The sequence below is a fragment of the Cottoperca gobio genome, chromosome 18, assembly GCF_900634415.1.
Source record: "Cottoperca gobio chromosome 18, fCotGob3.1, whole genome shotgun sequence".
Lineage (NCBI taxonomy): Eukaryota > Metazoa > Chordata > Actinopteri > Perciformes > Bovichtidae > Cottoperca > Cottoperca gobio.
This window is the reverse complement of record NC_041372.1, coordinates 12,447,134-12,459,301: the sequence shown is the minus strand read 5'-3', so window position 1 is coordinate 12,459,301 and position 12,168 is coordinate 12,447,134. Positions and strand designations below refer to the sequence as shown.

Here is a 12,168-nt window from a genome sequence, read left to right as displayed (position 1 = left end):
ATTTTTTGGAGAAAATCCAAATGAGCTTCGGGTTATGCACTTGGAGTCCAAAAGATTCCTTTGAAGTACATTTTAAACATGGTTAAGAGTATTTGTACTTTTTAAAATTTCAAGTAAATAGTAAGAAATTCCTCTTTTTAATCAACACAAATCTGTAAATAATGAAGGCTGGATAACATATGCAAAAGTGATCATCTCTTCCAACTGCCTGACCTCCTGAATTAGTTCCTTTCCCTCTAAGAAAGGAAAGTGGGACTTGATTCACAGTTGCACAGTCATAAACTGGGACAGGCGTTCTCACCGGACATCCGACGATGAGGTCGTTGGCCCTGAGGTCCTCGCCGTGCCGCTGGGCGTGTCTCAGGATGGAGAGGGCGGAGTCGGAGGCGGGGTTTATCCCTCCCAGCTCCTCTAAGGCCTCGCAGTACTGCTCCAGTCTCTGAGTGGGAGCCTGAATACAGTGAGGGAAGGACAGGGGGGAGAGGGGGGAGGCCGGGGGGAGTTTGGACTGCAGGGGGGGGGGAGAGAAGAGGGGAGGTGCAGGAAAAGGAAAAGTTAGACTTAGTTCTCTCTTATGATGTAGCCAAAGTGCAACCTTAAAAAGTAGTGTTCAATATACGGTCACTTAACAAGATGCATGTTCCATAATGCATTGCACAGACAGAAAACAATGTGTTTCCATCTGACACACTGTATACGGCTCGACATAGTGAATAATAAATGAGTGAATTATGTCCGGCTTTTTATCTAAAACACATCTTTTCTGTGTCTGTTTTAATTATTGAACAATATCCTGAAAGAAAGAAAATGCATCTTTTTATGTGACAGTATGTTTTCTCTCTGAAACGTGTAAAAACAACAAAGTTTGGCTTTGGGCTTTTTTGTCTGAAACGACGCTATTTACAAAATAACGCTAGTTATGAACGTACAGCTTTTTGTTTCAGGGCATAAATAATAAAAAAGATTGCGTTATATACAAACCAAAAACCGTCTAACTATTGTTTTGCTCATTATTTGGTCACATGTGTTTCTTTATTGGTGAAATCCCCTTCTGGGTTTCCACTGATGACAGAAACCATGTCAAAGTAGCCACATGTGCTGTTCCTCTCTTCATCCTCAACAATCATCACTTCCATCCCCGAAATGATCGCCATCATCACGCTCATCACGATAACCATAAACCCTCCTGCGACCATAATCCACAATGTGTTCAAGCTGCTTTGAAGCTGCTTCGGGGTGTGACATGAACTCGCACCGCCTCCTGGTGGCGGATTCTTAGAAATGCTCCTTTTATGAAGCACTTGACAACTTGAATGAGATCTTAAGCACTGTGATCTCTCCTTGTAAAGTCCTCTTAGTGATCGCACGATGCCGTCGATGTCTTAGTTTTAGTTAATTGTAGCTCGCAAGCTTAAATTACTTTCCCGATAATCCGCCTTTAATTGGCTTTTCTAGTGTACATTAAACATGTAATTAGCTTTACTGTATACAGCTCGTTTTTAATCGCAGCAACCGTTGAATAAAGCAACTTTAATTGCTTTCTGCTTGTGATGTGCGGCGAAAATGACTCATAATGATGTTCTCACATTAGAAAATAACTAAATACATATCCTATGATCCGACACTCTTATTACGTGTGTAGTTTCAGGACTGTGTTATCATCACTTTGGAAACATAGCACTTTGAGTTGACAGAAAAGCAGGGAGGGGAAACTCCAGCTAAACTCTCTCAGGGCTCAACAAGTTGATGTTTTAGAGATTCCAGGATTTAATTCAATGATAAATCTCACCTTAAAGAAGTCTGCAGCCTGTGTGACCAGCGGAGAGTCCAGTTCTGGTTTAGTCCTGAAGTAGTGCGAGTACTGCAGAAACTGCTCCCGCTGCGTATCAGTGTGTGAGAAAGAGATGCGGACAAAAGAAATATAAATGAGAGGGACAGTTTTTTTAACTGCCTTTAATCTGATCAATCACACACAATAAATGAGTAAAAGAAACAAAGGGTCAATAAAAGCAATTTCTGGTCAATTTAAAGTTAAAATCTGGGACATTCTTAGATTAAAAGTGTCTGATACTACCTTTATTACTACCGGATTTATACAACAGTGACTCCTGTGACAAAATCCTCTGAGGAACAAGAAGTGATGCAACAAAACATAGACTGCCACGTTAATAGGTTTTACTTTATCTTAGTGCTTCCAAACAAATGTGAACAAACCTTTTCCTGCCAAGTAGCAGATGGAAAATGAAAGCTTTCATTACTTGCTTCAAAATGTCAGACAATTAGATTTCTGCATCAAAGATGTCTTTAAAGTACAGTGAGTACAGAGCTCCTTAACAAAGTTAACTGTTTCAGAAGGATATTTACTATAAAACTACAAATCAGTCGTTTAAAGGTGACATCTCATGCTGTTTTTCAGGTTCATAATTGTATTTTGGATGTCTATTAAAACATGTTCACGTGCTTTTATTTTCAAAAAACACATTATTTTTCTCATACAGTCTGTCTGAATATACCTGTATTCACCCTATCTCTGAAACGCTCCGTTTTAGCGCCTGTCTCTTTAAGACTCCTTCCCGAAAAAGCCCAGTCTGCTCTGATTGATCAGTGTCTCCGGTTCTTCCGCATCTGAGCTCTCTCATTGCAGCCGGGGAATGACTATAACTGCACTGTAGCGGTATATATAAGTAGGTAGAAAGTGCCGCTACATATATGCCTATATATATACTATAGCTGTGACATTACAACCTTATGGAAGTCCTGACGGCTTGTTTAAAGGCACAGTTTTTTTTGTAGTTTTGATAATACTTTCTAAATATTAGTACAGTATAAAACTAAGAAGGCTCTGCAATACTGAGGTATCCAAAGTGGGGCCTTTAGGATAAATCTGAGGGGCCACAAGAGTCTTAATGGTATAGGGAATAAGAAAAAGTACCTCATAGGCATGAGTAACCGTGTTGGCCAAAACTATATAAATAAACCCAATTGTAAAAACATATGTATATTTCCTACATTCCTGAACTTACATATTTGCTGAAGCAGTCCTGTTGCAACAAGCTCTGCACAAGAGCGCCCTCCATGGCAGGGAGTAGGCTCTGTGAGTGAAAGGTGCTGAGGCTGGCCCAGTTGGGGAAGAGGGTGTCTGCCTTCCCCCTGATGGAGGCCGGGGTGTCTGAGAGCTCCAGTAAGGGCAGGTACGTCTCTTCTACCCCCTTCAGGACGGCGACATACTGCCTCTCTGAACTCAGCATCCTACACCAGAGCAGGTACAGCTTACTACAGGATGGACGGGGAGAAACAAGGAGATGATAAGGAGAGCAAGAAAATGGATGAGTAGATTTGCAAAAGAGCAAACAAACGTGGGAGAAAGAGGAAGAGGGAGTGAAGATATCAGTAAGCAATGACCAGAGATCAAACAATAAGTAATGATCAAATTATCTGAGATTGCATGCTGACTGATAAAATCATTCTGAAACAGACTTCAGCTGTTCTTAACTAATCCCAAAAAGGATGAATCACTTCTCCCTTTCATCTCGGCCTGGCCTCCTCCTAATGTAATTTATTTCTCTTGTTCCTCTTGTTTTGGAGCTCTCAGCCAACTCAGACCTTTTCCTGCTGATTTTTGTTACAAAAAAGGTCCCACACAGAAAAATACCCACAAGAAAGACATTTTATAATAATAATTTAAAAAAAGACAGAAACACACCTCTGTGGAGTTGATCCAGCCCTATCTGTCCCCGTCTCCCTCTCCGTCCTCCCGAGCAGCACGTGTTGTCGTGGCGATCCCGTGTGGTCCACCACCTCCTTGCTGCTGACCTCCACCCCTCGAATTAACACCCCTCCTCCTCCTCCTCCTCCTCCTCCTCCACCTCCACTGCCCCATCCAGGGATAGCTGCAGCCATGCTAGTGGTAATCACTGGGTCAGCTACCGCTCGTCTCCCCAGCCAGGACATGGGGGAGTTACGGCTTGGCCCTCCCACCGGGGACTCAGGTTTGGGGTTGCCTGTGCCTCTGCGGGGAGCAAGAAGAGCCTGTAGGTCAAAGCTTGGGTGGCGCTTCCTGGGGGGCTTGGGAGGGAGCGGGGTTTCTGTAGGCTGAAAGGTGAGGGATATGGTTATACTTCTTAAAGGACGTAAATGTGGTCCTTAATATGACCAGAGGATGAGCAGGCACAATACGAAGCACAAACTCACACTCTTCTTTGCAGGATTCAGAAGGTTCTGCAGGAACTTCCCTCCTCCAGCTCCGCCTGCTCCTCCTCCCCCTGCTCCCTCTTTCCTGTTCCCTTTCTCCTCTCCTATCTTCAGTGTGGAGCAGGTCTGCGGTCTGAAAAGCGATGCCAGGGATCCCCAAGACTGCAGCCCCCCCTCGCCACCTCCTGCTCCCAATCCCCAGTCGCCCTCTCCCTCTGAACCCATCAGGTCCCACAGGCTGCTGGCGGACGGTGTCTTTGACCTCCCCTGGCCCTGATTTTGGGCCCTGTCAGGCTGGAGGAAGCGGGGTTTCACCTGCGCTACAGTCCGCTGGTAGCGGTCTACCGTCTGGGTCCAGAGATCCAGGAGCGCCCCGCCTCCTAGCTCTATGGCTAAGGAACGAGCGTCCTGGAAACGGGACGGTGGGATCGGAGGGAGGGAGGCGAGAGGGCAGGTGGAAGAGGGGGAAGAGGAAGTGGAGTAGACCACCTCACACCACTGGGTGGCCTGCACGGGGGACGGGAAAGAAAAGATGACTCTTGTTTACCCTAAACAAGATTTAAATACCATTAATCAAAACTTCCTGTGTGCGTAACAGACGGCTTCCTGTGCAGCGGTACCTCGGTCAGTGTGGACAGCAGCCTCTGTGTGTTGTCCAGGGTGGTCCAGCAGTCAGACAGACAGTGGGACATGTCTCTCAGCTTCTCCCTGACTGGAGGAAGTCGGATCTGGACATTGCTCAGGCCTGCCCAGTCCAGCTCGCACCAGCCCTCCAAATCGCTGAGCACTGACAGAGTCTCGCTGTGCAGGTCCTAAAGAATTCAGGGAGATCCAATGTGAGCTCTCTGCCTGGAAAAACCTTGAAGTGTTTACTGTAGAGGCTTGACAAGTTGCACTTGGGAAATCATGAATGGAATAACTGCCTCTGCTGGGAACATGCTGACAAAACTTACATTATCCACAAGAGTGACACAAAAAAACAAAGTGGGCTCAAAGCACACCTGTTTACATTTTAAACTAGTAGTTATTGACTCCTCATGTCTTTCAGTAAGTAATTCTGAGTAACGTGTATCTTGCAGGGTTTACAGCATTCATAATCCTTGGGTTAGGATGACATATTGTTTTAGAGGAGGACATTTGAGCGGCTCAATATAGGACAATGTGAAACCAAAACTTCTGTGTTCTGCTCCAGAAGGGAGAAAAACACATTAATAATCACATAGACATCTAAAAGATTGCAAACTGCTCAAATGTAGCCCTAGAACATAACCTTGCTTATCAGTATGAGTGCAATTCACTCCATTTGTCATGTCAGGGATGATAATCTCATACTGTTGTTTATGTAATATTTCCTAACCACTTTGACCACACGTGGTAATTATGGGACAATTGTAAAAACTAAAATGAGTAGCAGCAGCAAATGTTGAGCGTAGTGTATATACAACAATATTTATCATAAATGTGCTAATATTAGCTAACATTAGCCAACATAAGCTACTTTTCATAACAGACCAAGTAAGGCTGTAGCAACAAAACACCTAACAGCATTGGATTCAGCAACAGTGTGTTGTATTGCTTCTGAATCATAATAATCTTAAAAAATATTTTCATGGGAAAACTTCTTGTTTGTAGAAAAATAAGAAAATCGGTGCAGTCTAGGTGTAATCCTTGATGCTGTATGGCGCCAAAGTAAGGAATCTTTTAATCATACACATGGTGGCTTTAATTTGAAAAATCCTGCTTTGATAGTACATTATAATATATGCTATATGTTGTTTTGACAAACAAACATATACACACAATTCTGAGTGACACTCACATTGGCTGTTTCTCTGAATGTCTTGAACTTCTGCTGTTTGAGGGAGAGTCTGCTGAGGGACAGAGGAGGGTCCTTGTAGTCTTCCAGCTGGGACTGGACTTGCTCAATCTCCTTATCACACTGGGGTATAAGGGAGATAGGGAGAGAGGAGTGAGAGGAGGACACAAGGCCTTTACTGTACATGGGGACAAAGAGAGGGACGAGGGAAATACTTCAGAACTGAAAAGTTGCTTAAGGGCGCTTTTTAACAAGTCACGTTGGCTAGTCCCAATCAGAGTGAATTGATACTTTTTCTGGAAATGTACTCGCAGAAGTCTTTCTTATTTGGCGGTGGGATATGTAAACACGGAAATCAACGAGCAAAGAGAAAAAACACTTGCAATTGGGTCGGATTATGTTCTCACTGCAATCAAATCGCACTAAGGTTAGCTTCGAAATGTGTGGATGAAAAATAGTGGATGACAATGGCAACCAATAACTGAACAGCCTGTCTATGGTTTTTGTGAGAAACTAGACAAGCAGTTACTGAGTCTTTCTTCTACTGTCCTGCAATGGCTAGTGTATACAGTAGGTTTGTTCATGAGATTCAGGAGAGGCAAGAGATGGCAGCAAGCAGTCTGCTAGGCTTTTGTGAAATGTGAATAAAACCACACTCTCCCTCCTTCACACACCTTTTCCAGTTTGTCCACCAGCCCCACTAGTCGTCCCAGAGCTTCAAGGTCGCGTCCTCTCTGGTTGGACATTTGGACGAGCCGGTGGAGGGCATCATCCACGCTGTCGTAGAGTTTAGAGGTTGCAGCAAGAGCCGCCCTGATTGGAACGAAAGTAAAATATTACCAGGCAATCACTCATGAATAGGAGCAAGAAATTCCAATGGCAGTGAGATCTTAATTTTCGTGGCCAAGATTCACACTTTTTGGCTGGTAGAAATTATGAAATTGTGAAAAACAAAAAGCCTTGCAGACCAACTGTCAGGCATAAAAGGAATCAAATCAGCCTATACTTGTATTTGGCCTCATTCTTGTGCAGGCTGAGCCAAAACTCATTACTGGATGAGACAAACAGCTACAAATACAGCAGTCTTTAGATCATCTTTAAACTGTAGTCGGGCACAAACAAACAAGCCGCATCGCTCTGTCCTCCATTTGATGTTAAGTTCACATTCCTTTCCTTTTCCGTCTGGTTTTCATTTTTTGGCTGAAAACAAACAACTTTGTTTTCACAATGAGGAGTATTTTTAACCTATATCTCATCTTGACAACAAAAAAATTCCTCAATCACACAGAAGAATCGGGAAGGCAAAGGACTTGCAGATGACTTCTCTGCCCCTCGGGACTGAGCCGCTTGTATTAGGTGGTTTCTGCGTGTCTCAGTATTCGCCCAATTAGAACTTTTGGATTTGTCATGACGTCTTTGTATTTAAAATAGTCCTACTTCAATAGGCCTGTCTAATGTATATTCCAGCAGTATACAGTCTCATTAGCATCATAACAAGAGGTATATGCAGATGCACACGTTGCTACTGTAAATAATGAGTGTAGATCTAAATCTGTCTTTCCATATAACACTTCACTGAATATTATTATATCATTTATTTCACGTCTTTAAAGATACATTGCGGTCATTTTTAGTATTGTAAAACATGTAAGGTTTTATAGTAACTAAGCTTCTGTAGTCAGGTTTCCATCCAAAAGTGTCGCAAATCTTTACCGAATTTTGAGGAAATTGGCAAAACACAATGCGATTGAATGATTGACTCCATCCACTACAGTTATGCGACTATCGGGAGTTGTTCGCCAAGGAATGCTGTAGGTGGCACTATTTGTCCGGTCATAAAATATTGCAGAAGAAGAGGGCGCAACAAGATGACGCAATTAAAAGAGAAATGTAGAAAACTGGATGGAAATATGACATTTCTGTATGTTTCATGTATTTATGTGAGAACGGTTACATCACATCTGTGTGGAGTCGATAAGAAGAATATTTTAATCTGCAGATATTTACGTCTTTTTAGCAGAACAGAACCTTCAGTGGACGTTGAAGTCGCATACTTCCTGTACATCATAATTATTGCACTTTGTCGTGTTTATCGATACCAAATTTTCTACCTCAGCCAAGTGTAAAAACCTTTTTGTAAGATTTCCTAGAATGTTTTCTGGTTTCTTGACTTTGTGTGCAGTTCGTGGCTCTCTTATGTTTGGTCCTCTTTGTGAAGAAGGGGAAATTACAATATGAAAATGAGGCCTTTGGTACCTGCAGTCTGGGGACTTCTGCGCCAGTCCAGTTGCACTATTGGTCAGTCCTGCGAGCCAGGCCCCGCCCCTTTTCTGCGGTTCAGTTAGGCGTTGGTCGGCCAGGACGCTCGCCATGAGCTGTGTGTGTTTGTCGATGCTGAGAGGAACAGCCTGAAGAAGAACAATGTGCTCAATAATGTTTCTGTGGACAATCTCCAAACTGCCAGGTTTCGGTCAGATTACTTCTATTACGATTACAAATTACATGGACATTTTTATAATTACTAACATAATTCATTGGATTACAACAAAAATCTGATCTAATCTGAATACTTTTGGATAACTTAAACAATAAAACATTGATAATATTGCCCCTTATACTCCTCAAAATACAATATACCTCAAAACATCTTAGATGCCGTAATCTTGTAAAGCAAGAGAAGCAAAAATCTAAATGTTCATCTTCCATTTTCAATGTAATTAAAAAGGAATACAGACTCCATTATCCACAAATCATCAAAAGTTAATCACCATTAACAAAACTGGCAACCTGAGGAATAACTTACTTGTGTATACAGTAGAACATTTAGAAACGGTCAAGTTATCAAAAAGGTTTCATAGTTTATAGACGTTATCAAAAATGTAATCCTTGACAATGTAACTATAATCTAATTGCACCTTTGTTCTAATGTAATCCGGACGAATTAAATGAATTTATTTTTTGTAATCGGATTTCATAATTTGCTAACCAACCCTGCAAACTACACACAGAGATATTTGTACTGCTGTCTGACAGTAAACACTGATACACGGACGCAGTAAGGGTTAAAGGTCAAGATGGACTGCTGTACCTTGATGTCGTTTGGCATTGGCTCAGTGTCCATAGACTGCAGCGCTTCACTGAGGAGTGTGAGGGCGCTCTCACAGCGCTCCGTCAGACTCTCCAGGCTCTGAAGGTGGAAAAGTAAAAGTGGAATCAGTGATTTTAGAGATTTTACTTATTGCATCAAAGATTAGGTTAGTTATTCATTCCTTGAAAATGTTTTCTGGGGGGGGGGGGGGGGGTATAAGCCATTAAGAGCCCGTAAGATAATTCTCAGTCATCCTTTCCTCTATTTATCCTCCACACCCGGAGAAGAAATAAGCGGTAAAAAGCATCAGATTCTCACCAGTCTGAAGGCCAGCCAGTCTGAGTGACAGTGGGCGAAGTCTCCGTCCGTCTCTGTGGGCAGCTGCTGCTTGTCAACATATTGCTGAAGGACCCCTGTTCCTCGCACCATGTGGATCTAGACAGAACAGAAGGGCATGAGCTCATGCTGTAGCCTTGAGCATATAAACTCTTATCCAAGAGCTTTAGTATACAAATGTATTATAGAGTCAACAAAGCAGGTAATATGCCACGGTTACAAAGACTCTTTTTTTTTTCTCCCATTACATCATCTCAATTTGTTAATTCATCAGCAGGAATAAATATAATTACTACCAAACAACAAAAGTGATCGGAACGCGCAGTGCAGCTCCAACTGCTTTAGTCTTAATTAACATCTATTGGGTGGGATTTCCCTTTAACATGCAGTTTTCTTTTGGCCCTTTTATTATACAAGTTAGCGCTGCCAAGTTTAAATACAAACCACATGGGAAGAGAAAAAGCTCACGAGTGTGTGTAAGAAAGATCTCTGCGGATCAATGCAAAGCAATGAGCTGAAATACCGCTAAAATAAGAGGTAATTGCAAAATCTACATGTGCCAAATGTATGGAAATAAAGTTCATTCAGATTCAAAATGTGAATCCAGCTAACAGCATCTGACTTGCATCACATCTGAGCAAGGGAGAGAAACAAAGCATGGTGTATGAAATGTGTTTTGCTCTTTAGCGTTTCATATATAAGCAGTTATCTCCGCTGTTCATTTTGCTGAGGTTTTCACACAAACTTCATCGTTTTTTTTTCCTTGTGGGTGTTCTACCTGCGTTTTTAATGCTTAGTCGAACCAGAAGGAAAGGAACGACGCTTATGCCGTGTGTTGGCTGGCTGATAAATTGTAAACATGTGATTTGTATGAGGTCACCTCTGCTCCTTCCACATTATGAGAAAGAGACTCCTGCTGCTCTTCCACCAAAACCAGAACAGATCCAAGGCCGCCAGGAACCAACACCTGGAACACACAAAAAGCACATGTGTTGACAAATTAGAGCAACACCAGTAAACATTTAGCACATTTGGCTAAACAACTTTTTTTATTTTGTCTCACCTGGAACAATTTAAGAGCGGAGAGGCAGAGGGTGGAGGGTGGAGAGCGTCTGCTGTCCATTAACACTGTGAGACCCTTTTCTTTGGCTGCAGGCCTGATGAGGATGGATGGAGAGAGGTGGATGTAGAGTTTAAACAGGAGCAGAGTTTAATTTTAATGAGACACCCGCAATGTCAAAAATAAAGTGATGTATACTTTTCACACGACATCAGAGGATTCAAACCAATTATAGTACTTTTTATGGGACAATTAGTGGGTCATCTATACTTAACAAACAATAAACTTCATATAATTTCTTCCTAAACCTGCTAAGGAACTTTTGTTCAGACTTGCTGTGAGCAACAGAGGAGTGGTGACTGTGCCAGGTAAGCCGACGAGATGAAAGATGTATGTTGAATTGTCTTTGAATCAGTTTGTTATGGTTTTCTCGGCTTCCTGCCACATGCTGTGTTTTCTTAGCCCCACCTTTTGCTGCACTCAGCCAAGTCAGCAACAAGCAAGTCAAGCATAATCATGAAGCACTTTTGGCTGAACAGGTTTGTAAAAGAGGGGCGTAACAAGAAACAAGTGACACAACCCCAAATATAAACATCTGAATACAAGCAATTCGTAGATTTTATGATATATAAGTGCATGTTTCTTTAAGAGTGTGAAAGCAGAGGTTGCATGTGAGATAACAGGACAACATTTAAGGTGTAAAGATGGACTGTGAAAGTGCTGGAGTAAGAAGAACGCAGCCTTACCGAGTGATTCTGTGGTAGCAGGCCAGGACCCGGGCCATCTCCTCCTCAGAGAGGCTCTCCTCTGATGCATCTGTGTCCGTGACAACCAGTGCACGTCCCAACCTGTCCACTGTACCTGTGGTCAGTTTGCATCATGTTAAGCACTGACAGAGGAGGCCAAACAATCACTCTGCTACACTGGTTTATCAGTGTGTTATATATACTGTAAGCTTGTCAGTGTCATCCACTTCTATTTGGTAAAATCATGTTTAAAGCTTTGGAGTTACAGTTCCCATAATGCTTTGAGGGATGCAAGCAAGAGGTCAAATGTTGCCTTGAAGTTAGGTTGTTAGTTGTGGGCTACACCTTGAACTCTGTTTTTTTAGTGTGTATTTACAGTTTACACCATGAAAGCTTGTGCCAAATGAGCTATCAGTAGCTCCTGTTTGCAATGTAAACATACATTTAAAAAAAACTACTGGATTACTTTTAATACTGGAGAAAGCTTCCAGACGTGATGATTATGAGGCAAAACTCTGAATTTTTAAAGTGCGTCTTTTTTTAGAGGTTTAAGTGGATTTATGTGTGTTAATTGGACGGTTTGGGGTAAAGACCTATTTGTACTGCATAACAACAACAACAACAACAACAACAACAACTAAATCCCACATCTAAAAGACAAACTGTCTGTCCAAGTTGAGTTGAGCTGAATGCTAACTAGCATAGCAAAAATACAGGCCTGAAATAAACTTGCCTGTCAACTTTAGCTTCCCTGACTGGAGAAGCTCTGTGTCCAGTTCCCTGAGCAGGGGAGGCTCTTTGCATGTTACACCAATTAGTTGGTCAGGACATGTCTCTCCTGATGCTGCCTCCTCATTAGAGTGGTTAAGTAAGGATGTGCCTGATTGGCCGTTGCAGACAGGCAAAGATTTGGCTTCTTTCTCTGTTGAGG

The 12,168-nt window shown here is 42.3% G+C and overlaps 1 protein-coding gene across 1 annotated transcript in view; it reads right to left on the bottom strand.

The window, feature by feature from the left end:
- The window catches only part of arhgef40 (Rho guanine nucleotide exchange factor (GEF) 40), a 35,327-nt gene that overhangs the window by 10,256 nt on the left and 12,903 nt on the right, over positions 1 to 12,168 (bottom strand). The window contains exons 7-21 of the mRNA XM_029454506.1: positions 11,971 to 12,159; positions 11,238 to 11,352; positions 10,495 to 10,588; positions 10,312 to 10,398; positions 9,414 to 9,530; positions 9,096 to 9,194; positions 8,264 to 8,415; positions 6,682 to 6,820; positions 6,011 to 6,130; positions 4,812 to 5,003; positions 4,192 to 4,698; positions 3,704 to 4,092; positions 3,024 to 3,273; positions 1,790 to 1,879; positions 302 to 508 (exon numbers count right to left, since the gene is read on the bottom strand). Coding sequence (XP_029310366.1) covers positions 302 to 508; positions 1,790 to 1,879; positions 3,024 to 3,273; positions 3,704 to 4,092; positions 4,192 to 4,698; positions 4,812 to 5,003; positions 6,011 to 6,130; positions 6,682 to 6,820; positions 8,264 to 8,415; positions 9,096 to 9,194; positions 9,414 to 9,530; positions 10,312 to 10,398; positions 10,495 to 10,588; positions 11,238 to 11,352; positions 11,971 to 12,159 — 2,747 coding nt within the window. The remainder of the gene's footprint in view (positions 1 to 301; positions 509 to 1,789; positions 1,880 to 3,023; positions 3,274 to 3,703; positions 4,093 to 4,191; positions 4,699 to 4,811; positions 5,004 to 6,010; positions 6,131 to 6,681; positions 6,821 to 8,263; positions 8,416 to 9,095; positions 9,195 to 9,413; positions 9,531 to 10,311; positions 10,399 to 10,494; positions 10,589 to 11,237; positions 11,353 to 11,970; positions 12,160 to 12,168) is intronic.